Source organism: Podarcis melisellensis, assembly GCF_964234715.1.
Source record: "Podarcis melisellensis genome assembly, chromosome: 11".
In the NCBI taxonomy this organism is placed as follows: domain Eukaryota; kingdom Metazoa; phylum Chordata; class Lepidosauria; order Squamata; family Lacertidae; genus Podarcis; species Podarcis melisellensis.
Genome location: NC_138543.1, coordinates 3,985,000 through 4,008,702, shown reverse-complemented (window position 1 = coordinate 4,008,702; position 23,703 = coordinate 3,985,000). Strand labels below are relative to the sequence as shown.

At 40.4% G+C, this 23,703-nt stretch overlaps 1 protein-coding gene across 9 annotated transcripts in view; it reads left to right on the top strand.

Annotated features, from left to right (window-relative positions):
* Positions 1–23,703, top strand: part of PRUNE2 (prune homolog 2 with BCH domain) — a 140,780-nt gene that overhangs the window by 67,280 nt on the left and 49,797 nt on the right. For all 9 annotated transcript variants that reach the window (XR_014172943.1, XR_014172944.1, XM_081930336.1 and 6 more), the window contains exon 7: positions 23,154–23,312. Coding sequence is in view for 7 of the 9 variants with exons in the window: in XM_081930336.1 (XP_081786462.1) it covers positions 23,154–23,312 (159 nt within the window). In the remaining 2 variants the exon portion in view is untranslated. The remainder of the gene's footprint in view (positions 1–23,153; positions 23,313–23,703) is intronic.

Genomic DNA, 23,703 nt, shown 5'->3' with positions numbered 1-23,703 from the left:
AGAGTATGTATGTAGATTTTTGTAATCCCTCTAAAATTTTAATTCTGGCAGTCTGAAGGATTTCCTTTAAATCAGGGGGGTGGCTTACTTGCACCTGTCTTTCCCCATCATTCCTGGCTTTTGGCCCTGCTAGCTGGGGCTGAAAGAAGTTGGAAGGCAACACACCTGGACAGTCCAGGCTAGCCATTGCTGCTTTGAGGGTTCTGATGCAAAGGCAGATGTGCCCAGCAAGGCATACTTGACCACTGCCACTGAGTTGGGACTGCGGTTGTGTACACACCATATATTTAAAGCATATTTCCTCCCCGAAAGAATCTTGGGAAGTGTGGTCTGTTAAGAGTGCTAGGAACTATAGCCCTGTAAGGAGTAAGCTACGGTTCTCAGGATTCTTTGGGCAGGGAATTGTGCTTTAAAAGAAAGGTGTGTATGGAGCCAGAGTCTGAGGCGGCCTCGTAACTGTAAAAGAAGATGGCAGAAGGCAGTTAGAGGCAGAAGGCCGCTGGATCAGTGTCCTTAAGGCACACAGCTGCTAATTGACCAGAAGTGCTCTGTATCTCCCTCTGACAGCAGGGCCTTTTATTTATTCTGTTTCTTGTCGCCTTCCCCAACCTGATGCCCTCTGGAAGCTGTGGGTTACAACTCCCATCAACCACAGGCAGCATAGCTAGAAGTCAGTGGTGATGGGTGTTGAAAACATCTGGAAGGCACAAGGTTGGGGAAGGCGGGTTTATAGGCTGCGCTATAACAGAGGTTCTCTGGGTGGTTTACAGGATCCTGCTCTCCACTGGCTCTGATGCCTCTGGTAAGGGCACAGGTTCCCACTGTCATCAGTGGGCATGGGCTGCTTCCTGCCCCAGCTCACTAACCGCATCTCTCACTGCATCATGAGACGGAAAGACAAACCAATTCTTTGGGTTGCCATTCTGGCAAACCTACATGAATGATGCAGCATTTATTTGTAGGTTGAACCAAATGATTATAAATGATTGAGGGTTGTCTCCTGGGATTGGACATAAGGTCTTGTAAACTGAAAATTTTATAAACAAATAGCTGTTGGGAAAGCACCATTATGCTGTAATAGCTGCTATTAAAATCCATTAGCAATCTTGATGGCCTGTTTGAATTTGATGCATCATTTGCTCTGAAAGACTTTTATTCCTAAAGATTTTAGCAAAATGTTACTTAGTTTACAGAAGATGTTGTTAATAGACTATTACTCATTATATATTTTGAGATAAGTACTCCTGTATTTTGAATGGGTCAACTCATGACACCTAATGAATGATATCTCACACACTTCAGTTGTCTCTCTGTTCTTGGATTGCAGCAACAGTGACCACTTCTGTTCCTCACTACATTTCACTGTCTCTTTCAAAACACCTGCCTCTACCCCAATCCAGCAACTTACCGGTAATTATTCTTGGTGAGACTCACATTCACCATCTAGAAATAATGGGGTTGCTGTACTCTCATAAGTTATTAAAGATGAGAGAAATGGAGAGAAAGAAAAGTAAGTGAAAGTATTGCACTCCCTGCAAGGTTCAGCAAAGTAGCTAAATTCATTCTTAAATGATACTCACTTCAGTGTAATTCAAAAGCAGGACCAGTTAAGCACTGCAACACAGGGCCCAAGTATAAGGCAACTTCTTATCAGCACTATACATTTAAGAGTACAGTGGTACCTCGGGTTAAGAACTTAATTCGTTCTGGAGGTCCGTACTTAACCTGAAACTGTTCTTAACCTGAAGCACCACTTTAGCTTATGGGGCCTCCTGCTGCCACCACACCGCCGGAGCATGATTTCTGTTCTCATCCTGAAGCAAAGTTCTTGACCCAAGGTACTATTTCTGGGTTAGCGGAGTCTGTAACCTGAAGCATATGTAACCTGAAGCATCTGTAACCCAAGGTACCACTGTATCTTACCACTTTAAACAGTCATGGTTTCTCCCACAACATCCTGGGAACTGTAGTTTTTTTTTAAAGAGTACTGAGTGCTGTTCCCCTCAGAATTCCATTTCTCAGAGTTCCCCTGGAACAGGGATTGGATGTTAAACCCTCAGGGAATTATAGCTGTGTGAGAGAATAAGGGTCTTTTAAGAACTCTCAGCACCCTTAACAAACTACAACTGCCAAGAGACTTTGGAGGAAGCCATGACTGCTTAAAATATTTGCAGCAAGTGTCTCTTCTGACTGGTGTTGGCTTTCTAGGGTCTTGGCAGAGGTCTTTCTCATCATCTGCTCCCTGACCCTTTTAACTAGAAACCTGAGGCTTTCTGTAAGCAATGCATGTGCTCTACCAATGTGCTGTGGTCTTTCTCCACTATAGCAGCTAAAAAGCTTTTGGCAGTATTTGACTAGATAAGTGGGATGTAAATCCAATAAAGAACTTTAGCTGATGATTTACTTTGAAAACACCATTACATTGGATTTATTTTTAAATAAAAATAAAGTATAAAGTTTTCCCAACTGCTATGGTCAGTATATACTGGTCAATATAGGACTTCCATACAATTGCAGTACTTCCACACAATTTGCACTGAAAAGGAACCAGGAAGACAAATTAACCCATCAAAATAATGATGACAGCATCTATGAAGTCATAGCAGATCCCCCCTCTAACCACCAATAGCCTATCTGCAGATTTGCCCCACTAACTGCCCCCAGTTAAATATAGTGGACCCACCTTGTGTTATGTCAGTTACATGTATGTCTACAATTTATCACAGGCTATCTTTTGGTAATCTTGTGTGAGGGAAAACTTAGTGATTTAGAGTCTTAGGCAGACTCTAAATTTGTACTTAAACTAAATATAAAGATGTCAGAGGCTTAAACACATTATTATACGCACAGTTGCTAAAAATCTTGCTTACAGTCATAGACCAGCATCAGATAAAAACACATAAAACATGTAAATCAAACCTTCAGTTTTAGACCTGCTGTGTGGCACATACCATCTTCTGACATATGTCAATCATAGCAGTACAATATCTGGCAACTGAGTATGTTGTATCAGGATTTACATCTTGGAGCAGTGAGGAGATATAGAGTTGCCCTGTGTGTCCTGGAAATTTGTGTATTATTGGCAGGATAAACCTAGCAGGTATGTTTGTGTAACGCTGGCTGTGGAGAAAAACATGTTCTGTTATTTCTATACCACAAGGGCATGTTCTCTCCTCATAAGGTGTGTCCCTGAAACAGCCTTCCTGGACGGCTGAAGGGAGATCCTGGCAAGAGTGAAAGCTCTTCACTGTTTTGGTATTTCAAGATAAGTTAAATTTTCCATTGGGGAGGTAAGGTACTTTCTGGTTTCTCTCAACCTGAGCCCTTTGTCTTAACTCAAACCAAGCCCTAAAAACTCTCTCCCTCAGGAACGGCTCCTTTTATTCTCACGCCCAAAGTGCTGGCTCCACCCCCCTCTGGTTGGCTGTCTTGGTAGCCAATCAGAGAGAGGCTCCAGCTCTCTGGTGGAATTTCTGAGGCACTGCATTACCAGACTCTGGTCTGGCTCTGCTGTCCATCACAGAAGTATATCAGTTTTCCACCTCCATCCCCCTCGATTCTTGCAAAAGGCGGATTGAAATATGCAAAATTGCAGCTGTCTTCAGGGAAGAAACAGAGTTTTATACCTGCCTTCAAATGCATTTTTTAAAAATGTGCATGCAGAAAATATTTTGCTGGCATGTTTCTCTTGTAGGATCAAGTCAAATACTGGAATCAATGTTAAATTTAATCCCACAAGAAAAACAAAGGCTTTCTTGATATGCAGTAGTTACTGATGTTCCAAGATCGCCATCTGGTGGGTATAATTGTCTCAAATAGATTTCTTTCTTTAATTTTTGACACCAATCTTTGGTTTCAGTGGAATTTATTTCCAAGTAAATGTAGTCAGGACCGAGAGGGAAAGGGGTTTTGATTTTTGCTGTAGTGTATTCAGTTATTTTTTTTAAAGTGTTGATTTAAAAAAAAGAATTAAGTGAAATATTTGCAGGAAGTGCAACAAAGAGTTCTATTTAATTTATATTTTATTCATAATTGATTAGTAGTCAGAGTGAGCAGGGAGGTAGCTAAGTTATTTTTTATAAACAACAAGTGCAACTAATAATGTATTGTTGTTGTTTATTATTATTTTACATTAATTGCCACCCTTTGTCCTGAAGGAACCCAGGGTGGCAAACCTATCAATAATTTTAATGTTTAAAGTATTCCAAAAACAGTTTTAAACATTCCAAAAACACACGATAGCATTCAGAACACATTGAAAAACCACCACCACCTTCATTATCATTGGTTGATTGGCTTCCGTCTGTCACAGGAGACAATGGAGGAGTGTGCCTTTGGGGGCAAAGGTAAACAGTTGGAAAGTTAAGCGCCTGCTGTGGCTGTAGGGACTGATACAGGAGAGACATGTTTTGTTGTAGCTGGGGCAGATGAAGATGTTGGCTCCAAGCCATAGGAAAAGGAACAATGACGTTCATTATTTTCCACACTCTTCAATGGAACTCCTGAGCATAGGTTTGGTATTAAGGGGGAGAAATGACAGCCCCAGGCTGTCATTATTTTTTAAATTTATCTTGAGTTTCTCAAGCAAAAATGCATTGCCATGTGTGAGATTAATTTCATTTGAAACAGTCCTTGCTTCTGTTCAATTGTTTTTTCATATTGTGAAAAATATTTGTATTTCAGATTTATACAATTGTATTTGCATGACCAGAGTGTACAAATGTGCCCACTCTTTCATACACATCACACTTACATCAATGTCAAGAACAAAAACTAATTCTTCATCTGCCACTGAAGCAACACACTTCTAAAGGGATCCATAATTCTAAAGGATCCAGTAATTAACCTCAGAATTTGAGTAGGAAATGAAACAAGTTTAGGAGTTTGCTGATAACACCAATTTATTCAGGTGACTGAAAATCCAAGGAGACTACAAAGAGTTCCAAAAAGGGTATGTCCAAATGGGTGAATGGATCCAGTGACTAAATAACCACAATATGGCAAATGAGATTCATGCATGTTAGGACAAATGAGAGTTATGCATGTTAGGACAAAAAACCCTTAAGGTTACACATACAGTTAAGGAATCTGAACAGGCCATGAGATGTTGGGCCAATCATTTCTGTGTTGGCTGCTGCATCTCTTGGGAACCAGTACTATACAAGTGGGACTGCCAACCCAATGCTGCGGTGTAAACTAATAGGAGTATTCCAGCATTCCGTTATCCTAACCCCACATTCTTCTGTGTTTCTCACATTCAACCTACTGAGCATGCTGGGCCCTCAGTGAGGTGCTTTTGGGGTGGGTGGGGTTACATTAATATGTCTACAGAATTTAGTGTTCCCCTAATAAGCATTCTGATACCTCTCTCTTGCTTCTTAGTAGCCCCATCTTGGCTTTATTTCTGTTGATTCTCACCACCCAAGTTCCCTGTTAGGAGGAGTGGTCCTAGTTTCTACACATACACTCCAACCGAAACGCTGAGTGCATCAGCCATTGTAAATTTCTGTCTTGCTTGCTTTCATTACGGGGCAAAGATGTATATGCAGTTGCTAAATGTCCAGCACGAACTACCAAGTTTCTATCAGAATGGGCACCTGCATTTTTCCTATAATGACTCTGAACATATCCTCTGAAGGAACTGACTGTTTAACAAATGAGTTGCTAAAGGCATCTCACAACTCACATAACCATGAGTGCTTATTAGTATCCTTTGCAAAACATCAGCAGAATTACAAAGGGTGATTAAAACAGTTGTTTTATATTTTATAAATGTGCTTTCCATTCTCTGGTGTAAAACAGTTGATCTGATTTTGGCTCCTAATACATATAAATCCACATAAGAAAAACTGAAAAACGTGCAGAAAAGGTACACATTAAGGCTATTTTCAATCTAACTGAAACTAAAGATTAAATATTTCATCAGGAACTGTACTGCTTTGTGAGGGTTGCTGAAGACAGAAGGAGCTTTTGGCTGCCAGGGTGTGTGTGAATTGCTTCCTAGTTCAGCCTAAGCCTGTGAAGGGAGGTTTCAGTGTTATTAATTCCACATTATTAAGAAAGTGGAAAGCCCTCCCATCAGATATCAAGGAGATAAAATATAGATGCAACTTTTAAAAGACATCTGAAGGCAGCCCTGTATAGAGAAGTATTTAATGTTTGATGCTTTATTATGTTTTTATATCTGTTGTAAGCTGTCCAGAGTGGCTAGAGCAACCCAATCAGATGGACGGAGTACAACTTTTATTTATTTTGTTTCTTTATGGCAGACATTTATGGTAGCATTTTTTTATGTTTGTGTGTATTGTATTATGCTTGTGGTGCTGTAATCCTGACACTGAGGTCCAAACTAAATTATTTACCTCTGATTGCAAGCCTTTTCATTCATATATTGCCAGTATGGGACCCCCAAACTAGTTCAGGATTCCAGTGTGGGGAATGGAGACCTCTAGATCTGTAATTTGCATAGTGGGCAGGGAGAGCTCCTCCTGGAATGAGTGGCAGCTTTTTCTCAATGTAAATTGCAGGCATACACACCATTTCCCTGCTCTGGATCAGGACTACAGCAGAAGGCAAAGAATTAACACCCAGCTACCCCTACACTAGGTTTTTTATCTGGATCAGATCCTGGTGCTGGCAATTTTTGAAAGAAAGAGCTTGCACCGCTCAAACATTGCACATAGTTTGGTGCTAACTAGCTAAATGGGCATGATTGCAAAACACTTTATGGTCCGACTGCTGTGAGGTAAAGGGGAATTGTTGGTTTGGCCGGGATTAAACCATGCCAGAAAATGTGCCTAACTTGTGAGGACAACATATAAAAGAGAGCCCAGGGAAGAGGTAAGATGCTGGTGCTGTATCACTCTGGCAGCAGTGGAGCTGCTCTATGTGTGATGTCCTTTACATAATGCATACATGATGGGGGCAACTGACTCCTGTGAACCTGAAACTGAAAAAGTGTACCCATTTTAATCAGAGATGATAACATTTGAGAAACACTCACATGATGCATCATAAATAATATCCTTTGCAAGCACACATTTACCTGATCAAGTTCAAAATGCACAAAATGCACAAATCCTACTCTGGAGTGGAGAACATGATAAACAGATTCAGGGAAAGCAGAACTAAATACAGCTGAAACTCTCTTCCGATCTGTCAGGAAGGGAGGAACAAGCAGTACTGAGGCTCACTTGGGCTTGTTCTGTCTTTTGTACATCATGCTAAACCTTCATCTACTGTGATGTGCAACTATGACTATTGTTTGATGCATTGCTTGCCATACAGTCGTGTCTAGCATTAGCCAGCGTTTCATAGGTGGCCTGTTAATGGTATCTTTAGAAATCTTACCATATTTGACATATAACGTTCAATGACAAATAGTGTCTGACAGAATTTGATACATTCCATGCTGTGTTAATTAATATGTATGGATGATTTGTCCTTTATGGGATTTAAATATTTGAAATTGCCAAAATCAAAGCAGAAATGTTTGCATTGTTAATTTTCACATTTAAAATGCAATGTGACTAATACTTCAAAAGTTCTCATTCTGGTAGAACAGGATATGAATTCTGAATATTTACAAACATTGAATTCAACCTTAAAATAAAGCATATTGCCTTATGGTGGTGGGAGAGGGATAAAGCATTTGATGCTTAACTCGGAATTAGCTAACGTCTGCTAAGTAATGCTACAGAGTTATAACTGATAGCATCCATGGATGGACTGGCAGAAGTTTAGGCATAGAAATGACTATAAATATGGAAATATTCGTATGTACATTTATGAATGTACAGATCATAGTTATGTATAACTATCAATATACTCTGAATATAGTGTAAAGTGCTATGTAAACAGTAAAGATAAAATGCTCAAGCTACAATTTACTCCTATTTGTGACTAATACAGTTTAGTTAAAACAACCTATCATTTTGAGCTAATGTCTCTTCTCTTTCAGATCGGCAGTGGTTAAATCAATAGTTAATGATGTTCGTCATGTAATTTGAGCATCTAGTTTGTTTATGCTAGACCAACTTTATCCATACTCCAAACAAATTATCTCTTATAATCACCAGCCTGAAGATAAATCTGTAAATGTTTTTCTGATGATAGTGCTGTGGTTGGCAGGTGTTAAAAGTGCCTCCCAGGGACAAGGATTGAAGATGGGTTTGTTCCCACAAACCCTCCAGGCGAGGATGTTTAGCTCTCTAGCCTGTCATCTGCGAAGGAGCCTTGTATGGTGCCCTGCTAATGAAATCTAATGGGCAAAGGTCATATATCTTTATGAAGAAAAATACAAAGCTGGCGAGTGATGAATGGGCTGCTCGGTAGGTTTCAGGGGATGCTGCTTAGGGATAAAATCCACATTTAAATAGTTCTGTGGATTGCTTGGCATTCTGCATCCTTTTCACTATAAATACCCACTATATGCATGGTATTTCAAAATACATACAAATGGAGTCTTACTACAAAGCTGTATGTGAAAATAGAAAAAACCCATGGTTGTTTAGATATAACAATTACAGAGCTGCAAGATGTAAAGGATTTATTTTAACAACAACAACAACAAATTTATTTATGCCCTGCCCATCTGGCTGGGTCTCTCTAGCCACTTTGGGCAGCTTACAACATATATTAAAACATAATAAAACATCAAACATTAAAAACTTCCCAAAACAGGGCTGCCTTCAGATGTCTTCTAAAAGTTGTATAGTTCTTTATCTCCTTAACATCTGAAGGGAGGGCGTTCTACAGGGTGGGTGCCACTACAGAGAAGGCCCTCTGCCTGTAACTTTGCTTCTCGCAGTGAGGGAACCAGCAGAAGACCCTTGGCGCTGGACCTCAGTGCCTGAGCTGAGCGATGGGGGTGGAGATGCTCCTTCAGGTATACTGAGCCGAGGCCATTAAGGGCTTTACAGGTCAGCACCAACACTTTGAATTGTGCTCGGAAACGCACTGGGAGCCAATGAAGATCCTTTAGAAACAGTGCTATATGGTCCTGGCGGCCACTCCCAGTCACCAGTCTAGTTGCTGCATTCTGAATTAGTTGCAGTTCTGAGTCACCACATAGAGCGCATTGCAGTAGTCCAAGCGGGGGATAACCAGAGCATGCAGCACTCTAGCGAGACAGTCCACGAGCAGATAGGGTCTCAGCTGGTGTACCAGATGGAGACGGTAGACAGCTTCTCTGGACACAGAATTGACCTGCGCCTCCATGGACAGCTGTGAGTCCAAAATGACTCCCAGGCTGCATACCTGGTCTTTCAGGAGCACAGTTACCCCATTCAGGACCAGGGAGTCCTCTGCACCTGCCCGCCTTCTGTCCCCCCAAAACAGTACAGTTGTACCTTGGCTGCCAAAAGCCTTGGGAGTCGAATGTTCCGGCTCCCAAATGATCAAAAATTGGAAGTGAGTGTTCCGGTTTTCAAACTTTGTTTGGAAGCCAAACATCTGCCATGGCTTCCACTATTGTTTCTGGTGTGCCTGCACAATCATAAACCAATCAGACACTTTTACTTAAGTGTCAGGTTACCCACGTCCATAGAGGTGAATGCGAGGTCTAAGGCATGTCCGTGACTATGAGTTGGGCCAAACTTATTCAGGGACAGCCCCATGGAGGCCATGCTTTCCATGAAGTCCTGAGTGGCCTCTTGTAAGGTTGTGTTGGCATGGATGTTAAAATCCCCTAGGATAGCTAAACTTGGTGTCTCCAGGAGAACATCTGCTACAACCTGAAGCAGCTTGGGCAGGGAATCCTTGGTGCAGCAGGGAGGTCAGTATACCAAACAAAAGTTGAGAAAAATTATGACTTAAAGTGCACTGCTATCCATGTCTACTCAGAAGTGCATCACACTGAATTCAGTGAAACTTACCCTCAGGTAAGTGTATAGGCTTGTGCCCTTAAACACTATTGCTAATATTAGTAATAACAAATAAGAAAGTTAAACAACCCTAGGGTCACTGACATCATCACCATTAATTGAATTTATATACCGCCCTATACCCGGAGATCTCGGGGTGGTTAACATCTGAACAATACATTAGGGGTGGGGAACCTATTGTAGCCTGAGAGTCACATGTCAGCCAGGAGGAAAACGTGGATGGGACCGGAAGCAAAATTGGGCAGAGCAGTGGATGTGGCTCTTGCTTTTGAAGAGTAGGCTACGTTCCAACTGTACAAAATCCAGAGTTTTCTGCATGCACACACAACATCTGTCTAGGCAAGCAAGACGCAGATCAAGGACACATTCCAGCCAGGCAAAATGACAGAGTAGGACCATGGTGCAAAGGGTGTGGCCTGGAGAGATGGGTATGGTCTGGGGACAGTTCTGAGGGCTAGAGACAGAGATCTGGAGGGTTACATTCAGCCCCTGGGTCTGAGGTTCCTCACTCTTACTGTCAATCAATAAGGCTGCATTATGAGAATGTAGAATTTTCACCGTCTTTCTTGATGTTAAGTTGTTTGTAGATGCATACAAGTCAGGTCCTTTAAGAAATCTATAATCTGAAGTTGGAGTGAATTAAAGACAGCAGATACTGTTGGATCATTACTTTTTTTGGAGATAATATCAGTTCATTTGCTGTAGTTCTACTGCTGTGCTAAGAGACAGTTCAATAAATCAACACAGGCTTGATGGATTCTACAATCTATTACAATGAGTGCACGGAAGAGGAAAGAAATCTCTTAGCGTTCCCTCTTTGACAAAAGGGTATGCAAAGAGCCTGAATGGTTGAATGGTTGATTAATTTTGCTAGACATTTTCTTGACAGCAAGAAATGTGTTTTCGTATTACCATGTTTGCATGAGACTTATACTGCATGGTACAAATTACTGAATATAAATTTACACCTGAGACGATTTTATTAAACTAGACAGCTCTTGGTCAGTAAGTAGGAAGGTCATTTTTCTGCACAGTTTAGTGCTCTATTACCTGCAGAAAAGCCAAAGGCATTTTGCCAGGATGTGCTTTCTCATCTAAGTCTAATATCAAATATCTCATGTTCTACTGTTAATTTTGCATGAGTGAAGGTGGGGATCAAGGATCTGTTGAAGTAACTTTTAAAAGTGGTGTTGAATGCAAACAACCAAAAGCTCGAATGGCAGTTCTGTGCTTCAATGCTCAAAATACTGTAATAAACAAGAATGTGAACATTTATGGTCCCCATAAAATGTTCCCCACACTGCTTCCTATTTTGGAAGGTTTTCTGAATCAACTTTGGATATTCATGAGATTATTGTACTTTATCACTTCAGGACGTTCCTGATGCCTATTTCTGCTGAATACCTGACAAGAGAAAAACTGTGTATCATCCTTTTATGTTGTAGAAAACAAATGGGTTATTGACACCCCCCCTTTGTCATACATTTTTCATTTACAGTATTGCATAAGGGTGTTTTCACATAAAATGCCTGGAATCAATTTAATATATAATGCAAATATAAAATCTCCTTGCACTATGATATACAGTGGTACCTCAGGTTACATACACTTCAGGTTACATACGCTTCAGGTTACACACTCCGCTAACCCAGAAATAGTGTTTCAGGTTAAGAACTTTGCTTCAGGATGAGAACAGAAATCGTGCTCCGGCAGCGCGGCAGCAGGAGGCCCCATTAGCTAAAGTGGTGCTTCGGGTTAAGAACTGTTTCAGGTTAAGTATGGACCTCCGGAACGAATTAAGTACTTAACCCAAGGTACCACTGTACATGAAATTTCTCTATCACTCATCCAAACATTTACAAATAGCACGGGAGAGGCTGGAATGCATATTTAATGGCTGGAATTTTATATACACTACATGGGAGTAAAATTCATGGAATTCAGCGAGATTTGCTTCTGAGTATATGCCTAGGATTATGCTGTGTCATAGATGAAAATGGCCTCAGAATTTTCCTAATCTAGTGGTTTTCAGCCAGTGTACCATGGCCCCCTGGGGTGCCTTGAATGATGGTCAGGGGTACCGCGGGCAACACTGGTCTCTGTCCCTCTTTCCTTCCCTCCCTCCTCTGATAATGTCTCAGATCTTTGCCTCCTAAAAGCTTGCTACAAGCTCCACAGGTGAATGGTGCCTCTGGGGCTGGCCAGGGGGTGCTGGTTGCCAGGAGCAGAGGCAGCATCTGAGTGAGCAAGCAAGTGGGAGCCCAGCCAGCCAGTCTACCAGCCCCTGCCGCTGGGAATGGACAGACAAGTCCCAGGCCCATGTGGGGAAGTGTCAGGAGGCACCTCTCTTTGGGGCAGGGGGGGCAGCTCAGAGACCAGGGGCAGCAACCGTGGCTGCCCAGAGGACTCCCAAGGAGAGGAGAGCGGAGAGGAGGCTGAGGGAACACTCCACAAGGGAGGGTGTTTGAAAAGGGGTGAGAGGCTGCCAGCTCTGCAGGCAAGGGGGGCATATCTGGGCTCCTGAGCCCCCCAGGGGTGCCACAGAAAGAATGTAGTTGGACAAGGGAGCTGTTGAAAAGTTGAAAACCTCTGTCCTACTCTAAGCAGCCTCTTGATTGGTTTTGAATAGCTCTAGGAATAGTTTATTATTCCCCTTTAAAGTTGTTTTATTGTATTCTATGGTTTCTTTTGCTGTGGTGTGGCGTGTTTTGCTGTGTTAGTTCTTATTTATTCTTTTTGTTATTTATTTGGTTCTATTTGTGTTTATTTTTTATTTCTATTACAGCACTTTAAAGTCATCCTGTTTTATTTAAACTAAATCACAGGACATTTAATCTTTTCGTGTTGTCTTTTTTGTTGTTACTGTTACTACCTGACATTCAGAAGACAGGGAAGTTTTTAACGTGTGATATTTTACTGTATTTTTGGTTTCTATGGAAGCTGCCCAGAGTGGATGGGGAGACCCAGCCAGATGGGCGGGGTATAAATAAATTATTATTATTATTATTATTATTATTATTATTATTATTATTATTATTATTACTGTTACTGTTACCAGCTTGGATCCAGAGAGGCACTGGCTGGACGTTGACTTTTTCTGCCACCCCAGCAACTCCTGGATACCCCCCAAAGCCCTTCCTGAGGATTAGGTGACCCTCTTGAATGAGATGACTTGAGGGGATGAATAAGAAAGGGAGGATTGCTGAAAATGGGGTAAAAGCAACTGCCATGGTGGGAGGTGCAGAAGGGCCACAGAGTATTATCCAGCCTGATGCCCCAAACTCAAAACACTACCAAGAAAAAGAGGTCTTCCGCAGACCTACAAACAACAGCTTCCAATACATACCCTTTATCAGTATCATAGGTACCTTATGGACCTCCTGGTAGGTGGAAGGAGGATGGAAACAAAACTGGAATTAGTTGGCTCTGCCTCTCATTCTCTCACTGTGTTTCTGATCTCTCTGCTGTCCACTCTACCAGTCACAATGGGCAGCAGCTACGCAGTCACTGAGGTCTTGGAGGTATTCACTGTTAGTGGTTTCCCGTGGCTTATATCCCTAAGGAGCCATGGTTCAGTATTGTGAAACTTGCTCCAAGAGCCAGGGGTTGAATTCTGGAGAACTCACACCCAGGACTCAGCTACACAGGTCAATTTATAACATTATAAATGCATCATTAAAATGTGATGCTAGATGGCGCTGTAGAGCAGCATCCAAAGCCAATGAAAATTTCTATTGAGAGCTGAACCTTTTTTATAGCATTTTTTGTTTTCAATTACAATAATCCATTAATAGCCTCATTATAACAATGCCAAATTATAATACAATTATGAATATCAATCATTCAGATGCCAAATTATCTCATTTAGGTTTTTTTTAATAGTATTTTTATATCTGTGTAGATCCAACCCCAGTAAAAATCAGATAGGCTCCCCTACTGCTGAATAATTCCTGCTGAATTATTATTAGCATTTATTAGATTTCTATACCGCCCTTCTTCATAATATCTCAGAACAGTTCACAATATAAAATACAGGATAAAAACAGGTAAACAATTAAAACAAAACAGCAAAACAATACCCCCTACCTCCCACAGACACATTTGAAAGGTTGTAGAGTATTAATTAGCCAAAGGCCTGGTTGGAGAAGAACATTTTCTGCTGGCGCCTCAAAATATATAATGAAGGCACCAGGCAAACCTCCCTGGGGAGAGCATTCATTCCACAAATGGGGAGCCAGAGAAAGCTCATTCTCATTTTGCCACCCTCTGGACCTCACGTGGAGGAGACACAGAAAGAAGGGTCTCAGGTCACAGGGGTGCCAGCTTGCCCTCACGATTGTGGGTGCCTGACACCGCAATACGGACGTGTGACGCCACATGCCTGCACATGCCTCTGCCTCTGTGTCTGAGCCCCCCCCCAAAAGGGTGCATCACTCCCTGGCTGTGGAGGGTGGAGCTGAAATGCTTCTCTCTTGAAGGCGGTGTCCAAGCACCCAGCCCCCCCCCCCCGGAGTTGGCTCCTATGTCAGATGAAGAATTGAGATGGTTTATATAGGGAGAACTTCTGCTGCTTTTTAAAGTAAGCTTTTTCTGATTTTGGGGGATATTTTGAAACTGATATCCCTGTTGTAACCTTTTTGTACACTACTGAAAAAGCTTGATGTTGGGCTTCATAGAGATGGCTGAAATAAATAAATACTGTACAAATAAATAAATACAAATAAATAAAGTGTTGCCTCCAGAGTAGTGCTGAGTAACTCGTCTTGTCAGCACAAGTGTTTCCACTTGTGGAGAGGCTTCCCTCTCTACTCACTACATGCCTCTAAATGTATTCTAGGTGACACTTTGGATCAGATTTGGGGAGGATGCAGGACACAAGAAGGAGAGGAGGAAAAGTCCCGTTGTGCAAGTGGGAATCCTTGCGCTGAAGGGATGTGCTAGTTGGATCCTGCCCCCAATACCTCAAATTTCTTTGAGGGTTTTTCCGTGCTGTTTCCTTCCTTAAAAACTTGTGATTTAAAATCAACAATTGCAATAAGAAGGATAAGGGAAGCAGAGAAAATGAGGGAAATGAAAATATAGGAAAAGGGATTTTGAGCAACAAATGACACCTTAAAGACTTACAGAAGGAATCAAAGGCCAGAGCAAGTAGGTTTTCTGTGAAAGAAGAGAGAAGTCGGATACTAAGAAGCAGGAGATCAAGGAAACATGAGGCTGAACCTAAGAGTGCATAAAATAGTACAGATATGCAAGGGAGAATAAAAGCGAAAAAATAGGGAGGATCGGGCTTGTGAAGATCTTTATGTGCAAGAAGAAGTTTCTAATGAATCTGAACAGGAAAACAAATTTATTGAAGAGAAAAACAGAAGTTACACAAGATGCTCAGAATGAAAAGAAGGATAAAACAAGACAAGCTGCAGAACTCACTGAAATAAGAGGAAAAGCATGAAAACTGAAGAGATTAATGTGAATAATATAACCATGATAAAGATGAAAAATAATGGAAAGTAGAGCTAAAGGGGCATCAAACGTAAGAATTGGATAATATTATTATTTTTTAAATGTCAAGTTTTTGCCACAGAATTAATATGCAGACAGAAAAATAGGAATCTATTAACATGCTAGCACTATGGACAGTGGAAGAAGCTGTAAAATACTCATGCTTCACAATAAATATAGCTGTAATACCAGAAGAAAAACCAGTGTTGTTCTCATTCAGCCAGATGGTGTTGTGGTATTTCAGTTCCAGTTAGCAAGAAGGGAAATAAGGTAACATTTCAATACCATGATGATAAAAATGGTATTTTTTTTTTTTAAAAAGTTTGAATCAGGTAGCCAAAAAGGGGTATTCAAAAAAGGAAGAGCTAAATCTGAGCAACAGTGGAACAGCAAGAGACAGTAACTCTTAAGAAAAATTCAAAAAGAGTGATTGGATGAGAGGACAAAATGGAGTGGGGTTGTATGATCTAAGAGTATTTAAAGGCAGAATACGATAATGGTTGTACCTTACCCCTAAAGACGCCTAACAGTGGTCAGCTACGGCCCTTCCAACTCTCTCACCTACCTGCCAAAATGTGACCAAATTAGCCTCATTAGGAGGGGGAGGGGAGGGGGCGTGGGCTTAACTAGCCTGCCAAGCCACTACTAGCAGTAGGGTGCTGATCCATGCCACATCCCATTCCCTGCCTCCTCTCTCCCACCCTGGTCACAAAAGCTGTTACCAGCCAGCAGCTGTATTGTCGGAGCAGGTTGTGCAAAAGCATCTTCACTGGATATTGACAAAAATATGATATTTAGTGCAGTAGAAGTGAACTATTAATGCTCACTTAAATGTAAGCCCTGTTGAGTTGGAATTCCCAAATATATAATTGAAAAAAGATATCATCAAGATGGTGATTATTAAGTCATAGTTGCACCACAAGAAAACAATGCCAGACAGTAACTAAGGGAATTTCAGCAGCATATGGAGAAGAAACACCATGGTGTTTCTGCAGCAGCACAACTGCCACATTCATCTGCCCCAACTGCAACTAAACATGTCTCTTCCATATCAGTCTCTACAGCCACAGCATGTGCTATAACAGTTGACTGCAGCCCCAAAGGCACACACCTCCATTGTCTCCTGAGACAGACAGATGTCAACCATGGGGAAGAACAGGGTGGCCCAGAGGGACTGGAGGAAGATGGGTTGGAACTGGGAGGAGTGGCTTGTTCTTAGAAGTCACAGAAAGTGAAAGGCCGGTGCAGAATTAATTCAAGCATTTTTGAGACACACAGCTTCATATGTTCCACAATGTTTACCTGTGGTATTCTCCATTAATATGCAAAATGGCTACATATGAGATACGTTCTTCTTCTTTTTTACCATACATATAATGTTCTTATCCACTAAGCTGTAATATGTGACTCATCCTACTCATGGGATTGGTAAGAAATTGTCTAGGAATCCTCATGCTTCCTTGGCCCGATTCTCATGACTTTCTTAATGAAAGATGCCTGCCTGCTGTAAATTTATGGAATACTGAGTGCAATCTAGTTTTGTATGTTGCTAATTCCACAAGGTTTAATACTGTGTGTGGTGTGAAAGAGAGAGAGCATGCAATGATTAATGTGACAAAAATATGTGTTCTTATTTTTCTTTGATGACATTACCTGAAAACTTTTATTAAAAAAATGGCCCACTCCTGTTTCCAGCAGAGGGCTTGCAGTAATTAGCTCAAATTTTTCAACAAATGGCACACAGGCTGTTGGCACGGCATGTGTGCAATAACATTGGTGTTTACCCTATTATGTTGCAATTTAAAAGATGTCATAAAGTTTGTCAGTGAGTGAGTTCATAGTAAGAAAAAAGAAACAGAAGTACTGACCATGACTTATGATGAGGCTATAAATATATATAGTCTACATAGTGAAGTTCAGCATATCCCAGCTTGAGGATCGTTGGGGTTCATGACATAATTGCCAATTGTGAGACGGGGAAAAAACACAGTAATGAGGAAAGAAATATATTCCTCATTTGTACTTTGTGATGGTTGGGTATTTTTAGCAAATGAGTTGTCAGCAGAAAGGCTTCATTAGACCCATCAGGATATCTGCCCATGAATAACGGATCCCAAACGGTACTGACAGTTTCCTTGAGCCAAAATGATGGAGCACCTCTGACAAAAGCCATATTGTGCTCTCCATGTGAGAAGTGTGAAGAACAAAAGAGGCATCTTATTCTTAATTTGGTCAGGTTAATATTGACACAGTTAGTTCCTCCGAAGAGTCAAGATGTATGTGTAATGCACATTTATACAGGACTCACTTGGGTAATCAACTGTCAGATGCCATAAATCAGAAAGTATAACTATTGAGAAGGAGAAAAACAAAACAAAAATCTATTCTCAAAGCTGTGTTTAAATTGGTATTATCTATTCCCAACGATGTAGGTTTGAAAATATAGCTAGGGTTAAATAGTTTAATTCAACAAAAGAATATATAACACCATATTTTCCAGTATATTTTTGTATATGGAACACTGTATTTCTGCATGTTGCACTAGAGGTGTATGTTGACTGAATTTATTATGTGCATCAATAAGTGCTGCAACAATATTCAGATTTTTCACCTTGATCCTGAGCACAACTTAAAGGAAATTAGTTCCTTTGAAAACAGTGGCAACTGGATGAGAGATTATGGGTTTTACAAGAATGGGAGACAAACAGTCTTCATCGTTGTAATAGCATCTGATGAGTTCATTTATTTCAAGAATTTCTAAGCTCCCTGTGTATTTGCTATAAAAACATTTTAAAATATAACATCAATGTCTAAAATATTAAAATTTAAGCAAGCAGTATAAAACATTTCTAATGAGGCGTACTACAGGCTTAACACAAAGAGCAGTAACAATTTACAGTAACACCTAATCTCCTTTACTAAATTTACTTAAAGAAGATTGAAATTTAAAAATCATTTCTTATGTAATTCTTTAAGGAAAATTGATATAAATAAAAGTTAATTATGGTTTAAAACCTTTACGTATACATCCCTATAAATAAGGCAACTTATCAAAATTTTAGAACAATTTATTAGAAGCTGAAGAGAAGGATGAATTAACTTTAGGTAAGAAGTGGGAACAATCTTGTCAGTCAAAAGTCTCAGAACAAGTGACACTGATTGGAACCAAGAGTAAATAACATTGAGTTCCAATTTAACTCAATGTGTCTCAAATGAATTATGACTAACTTAGGTTCAATTTATTTCAGGGCGCAATTACTTCTGGATGCAAATGAGTATGCTTATAAATTATTCCAGGTATTCAGTTTCTACAACTTTAAAGGAGCTTAGTTTTTAATATAGTATATAATTTGTATTTGACTCCCACATGCAGCTTCCTGAAAATGGAAACTGCTACCATTGTGACTTTGCACCAAAACTGCAGTATATTGAAGAGATTCCCATCTTACTATTGGCATCTGTCTGTTTCAAGAAACAATGGAGTGTGCCTCCAGGGGGAAAGTCAAACTGCTGGAGGATCGCTGCATCTATTGTGGCTGCAGATACCCATACCTGCATTAACAGCACCAAAGTGACCTGCCTTTGAATTCAACCCTAACTCACTGAGGGTTTGAGACTAATGCGCTCCCCTCACCTGGTTTAGCCAGCCAGTGGAAACCATTCCTTGGGTGTGGCTGCTGTCACATGCTGACCGCTCTTAGGAGCCACAGGTGAGAGTGTGGGGACCAGAGGTGAACAAACTGCTCCAGAAGGAGCACAATGTGTCCAGCCTGTGTCCTGCTCCTCCTCCAACACCCCATACACTCCCATTCCAATAACCGCCACCAAATAATAGGTGTATAATATTGCTTAATAATAATACCTGATTTTTTTAAACCAAACAAGATATAGACATTGTGCCCTTTATGTTCATTATGGTTGCATTTTAAATATATTTTCACCTATTGAACTTAGGTGCACAAAATGCTTACAGCATATACCAGTGAATGGTTTATAAAGGTATGGTAGAATCTATAAATGAAGGGTAGGGATTTCTATTTCTGATGAGAATTCCCTGACACTCCTAGTGCCAAGTCAGCCTGGCCTTGCTTGAGGAAGTAGTATTTCTCAGAATGAATCATTCTGAGCAAGGTGTCCCCAGAGATCATCTGTACTATTTCTGCTGCTCTGCCTTGGCAAATTCTGCTTAAGGTTTAACAGTATTAAATTGTTAAATTTCAAAGGATTACAGTTTATTTCTTGGCGTGCCCTTCAAAGAGGAAAAGGTAAAAAGTCCCTTGCACAGTCTCTAGTCCTATAACATGGATGTGGGTAGATGTCAATATTGTGGGATTTGCATTGTTTCTTTCCCAGAAACTCCCAAAATCCACTATCTGAAGTCAATTTTAAATTAGGGTCTAAGAAAGGGAGTTGATAAACACACGGAATTTCAAAACTTTTTGACTTTATTGTAGCCCAGGAATAACTTTCAGTATTTGAGTTCACAGTCCTTTCACACCAAAATCTAAACTTGGTTTTCTCTACAAGGCTTCTTCATTTCAGCAGTCTAATTTGTTATTTTGAAAGGTAAGTTGCTGTTGTTAAACAATTGGGAGCCATAAATCCTTGTTGATCTACTGCAAATTGCACAGCGATGTCCTAGAAGATCCCCACCTACCCCTTCTCTCCCCTGCTTATTTACTCTATTTTGGGTGAATGCCAAGGTGAACAGCACAGGAAAAGCAGGCAAAACTGCAGAAAACCCACCCCAGACAGTTCAATGTATGAAATAATATTTTTCCTTCCTAACATTTGATGAAGTGTTTGTTCATTTTCATTTTAACTTAAGGGAAAATAGACACATTTGCTAGACACGTCTGAGTAGATTAATAAATAGTATTTGTACACACACAAGCTAAAAAGTAATTTATCAGATAGAAGACAGATGTGTGGAGTTTGGAATGGGAGGGAGTAAATAAGTGCCCACCTGAATATACAGTTGTGGTGTGTTGTTGATGAACTGCTGTTGATTTAGGGAGAACGTTGCTTAGTAGCAGTATAAAAGCCAATAATGTCCTATGATAATGTTCTTTGCCAGAGTATAATACATTTTCTCAAATGCAAACAGCGCAAGCCAAAGGGGGACAAAGAAACTCATTTAAATGTATTCTTTGTTTTGCGAAGGTATTGCAATAGGCAAAAATAAAGATGTTAAAGCACACTGGATGTATATCATTAACTTGCAGTGCAGAATGACGACGTTTTTCTTGTTTTAAAAGATGGATCTAGTCTTTGCTGTTATTTCAGAAAGACTGAATTATGGTATTCTTTGGGGTAAGATTCCTTGTTTTCCCAAAGGTTCTTGTTTTTCACCTGAAAAGGCATGGTTACTATCCCACAACTCTGGAAATGTATGGCATACATAGGTGTGGGGCAGATCACATGGGAATCTCAAGTTGTGATGTTGGTGGATTTTGGAGGCTCTTCCAGAAACGCTTTTTATTAAGCATTCATCCTGATTTACTTGCACAAATCTTATTTAGAGATTAGATTATTTCAGGTTTTTATTGAGCTTTCATTCTGATTTGTTTGCAAGAAGGTTAAACAACCTACATCCATCCTGATTTGCTTGTGAGGTGTTTATCTTTCTCATCACTTTCATGGCAGTAGAAAGTCTGTTTCCTTTTTGGAGTCAATTTGTTGCCTAAGGTGACAGAGGGCTTTAATCCACTTTAATTGTGCAAGCCTAAATTTCCCGTTATATCATTGACCACCTGGGAAGGTTCAAAAGTAGACACACACAGATACATACAGACATCCACTTTGTTTATCTGAGCCTAAATTAATTTTGGTTTGGATTTTAAAATTAGCTCAACCAAGACTGAACTGCCTTAAAACTCACCTTTCAGCAGCTGCTTTAGCTGTGGGAGGAGATTTTCCTTCATCCTTCCTTAGAACATAAATCCTTACCAATAGTTGCATGTGATTCTTGTTTTCAGTTCCTATTTCTCTCACTACCAGGTCAAAAGCACTTGCAAGGTAAGTCTTGGAAAGGTGGAGGCAGGAAAAAAATAATCTGCCGCAAAGGCTGGGGATAGTGGTAGACTGGCACTCCATTTGCGCTGGGCTATAGATCTTTTTAAGATTTGGGGGAACTCTTCAGAAACCATCCAGGCTATTCTCTGAAAAAGCTTGGAAAGAATGTGCCCATTCCAAGTTGAGATGGGCATGCGTGAAAAGTAGCTTGGTTCTTGTTGATTATATAGGATGGCAGTGTAGCTAAAAATGTTCAAATAATAATAAATCCCATATCCATTAATCACTTTGGTTCATGCTCAAAATGTACTTGTCAATGTAATCCTAAAATATATCTCTGTTCTTCTTGAGGTGGAACACAATACTTCAAGTTGTAATGCTGTTTGGTAAGAACAGACTGGCATGTGATTACCAGCACCTTCTTGACCGCCTTCTCATAGACCTTGCAAGGTTTCTTGACACTTTCAGAGGACTTTGTAAGTCACTGTCAGCCTTCCTACCAGTGATGGCTTCTCAGTGGCTCTCTGGCTGTCAATCAGAAATAAAGTGGGTTGATGGCAGAAGAGATGGGGTGGTGGGATGCAGTCCCCTAATTAGTATAAAAGGAGTATAAAAGTTTTATTGGTTCCAGATGCGCAGGCGGCCCAGAGCATGGATAAATGGAATGGGGGAGGGGCTTGCAGGACTCTTCCCAGCCCCCTGAAGAAATTACCGTCAGAACAGGATGATAGGGAATAGCAGAGATGGAACACCCACCCTTATTTATTTATTTTCTTACCTTTATATCCCATCCTTATTCCATCATGGAACCCAAAGTAGAACCATCCTGTCACTGACCAACCTCAAACATGCTTAGCTTTACCAAGTTGATGGCCTCATGTGCCTTCAGACCATACCCTGGGACTTTGGTATCAGCCAGGGGAGGACTTTGTGGTTTGGAATGTGCCACAGAATGCAGTTAAAGTGTAGGATGAATTCGCCACCACAAATCTGAATGAATGCAGAATGTGTGCTTCTTGTCATATAACTGCCCCCTAAACAAATCAAATGCTTAGTAAAGACCAGGCATAATCTAATTACTGTGTAAGCTTTGTGCAAGTAAATCAGGATGAATGCTGAATAAACAGGTTGTCTGGATGTGTTCACTATGCCTATTCTGCCTTGGTCAGACAACACCTGGAATACTGTGTCCAGTTCTGGGTGCCACATTTAAGAGGGATGTTGACAAGCTGGTACATCTGCAGAGGAGGGCAACCAAGATGATCAAGGGTTTGGAAACCAAGCCTTATGAGGTATGGTTGAAGGAGCTGTGTATGTTTACCCTGGGGAAAAAGAGATTGAAAGGAGATATGGTAACCACCTTCAAAGATCTAAAAAGCTCTCACATGGAGGGTGGAGCAAGCTTGTTTTCTCCTGTTCTGGAGGGTAGGACTTGAACCAGCAGCTTCAAGTTACAAGAAAGGAGAGCTGTTTGACAGTGGAATAGTCTTCTTTTGGAGATTCCTACATTGCAGGGGGCTGGACTAGATGAATCTTGGGGTCCCTTCCGACCCGATGATTCTATTATTCTTGTGAAAGTATAAACATATGGCTATGTTCTTTTAACTTTTAGAGCTACAATAATTATTGGGGTCCATAAGAGTATGAACAAGATCCTATGTGTTCATCATTAATTTGATTAACCATTCCAGTTAGCTCTGGATGTTAACCAATAGAAAAAATCCTTCAATAAGAAGTAATTTTGTCATATTTCAGGACTGCCTATTTCACAGAAACATGACCGGAGATCTAAAAGCATTTGTAGATAAGTATGGTTTTGATGTCCTTGTCATTTTGGCCAGCTACTTATCAGAAGAAAGGCAAGAAAAAAGGCAGATAGCAGTTTATTCAGAAAACATGGAGATGGGAAATCAGGTAAGTATCATGAAGGAAAGAGTAAAGTAATTCTGTCTGTGTTCTAGAACAGAAATGCATCATTACATTCCCTGTTGGTCTTTTAGTTTTGCCATAGCATAGGATGTATGAGTCATAGAAATTACATTTATTGAGTGTGTTGTTATCTGTGAGCAATGATGCAATAAAAACACCATTAGATGATTAAAGGAGTGGTGAGGGGAAGAGAGAAAACAAATTGTCATTTTGTTAAAAAGAAAGAAAATAATTTTATACAGTATACCCAATTTGGATCCTTCTTCATTTCATAAACATCTTGAGATTTGTCCACATTCCCCCAACCCAAGACTTTCTAGTTAGAGAAAGATTAACCACAAAAGATATCAGTGTAATTGCCCTAGTCCTGGATTTC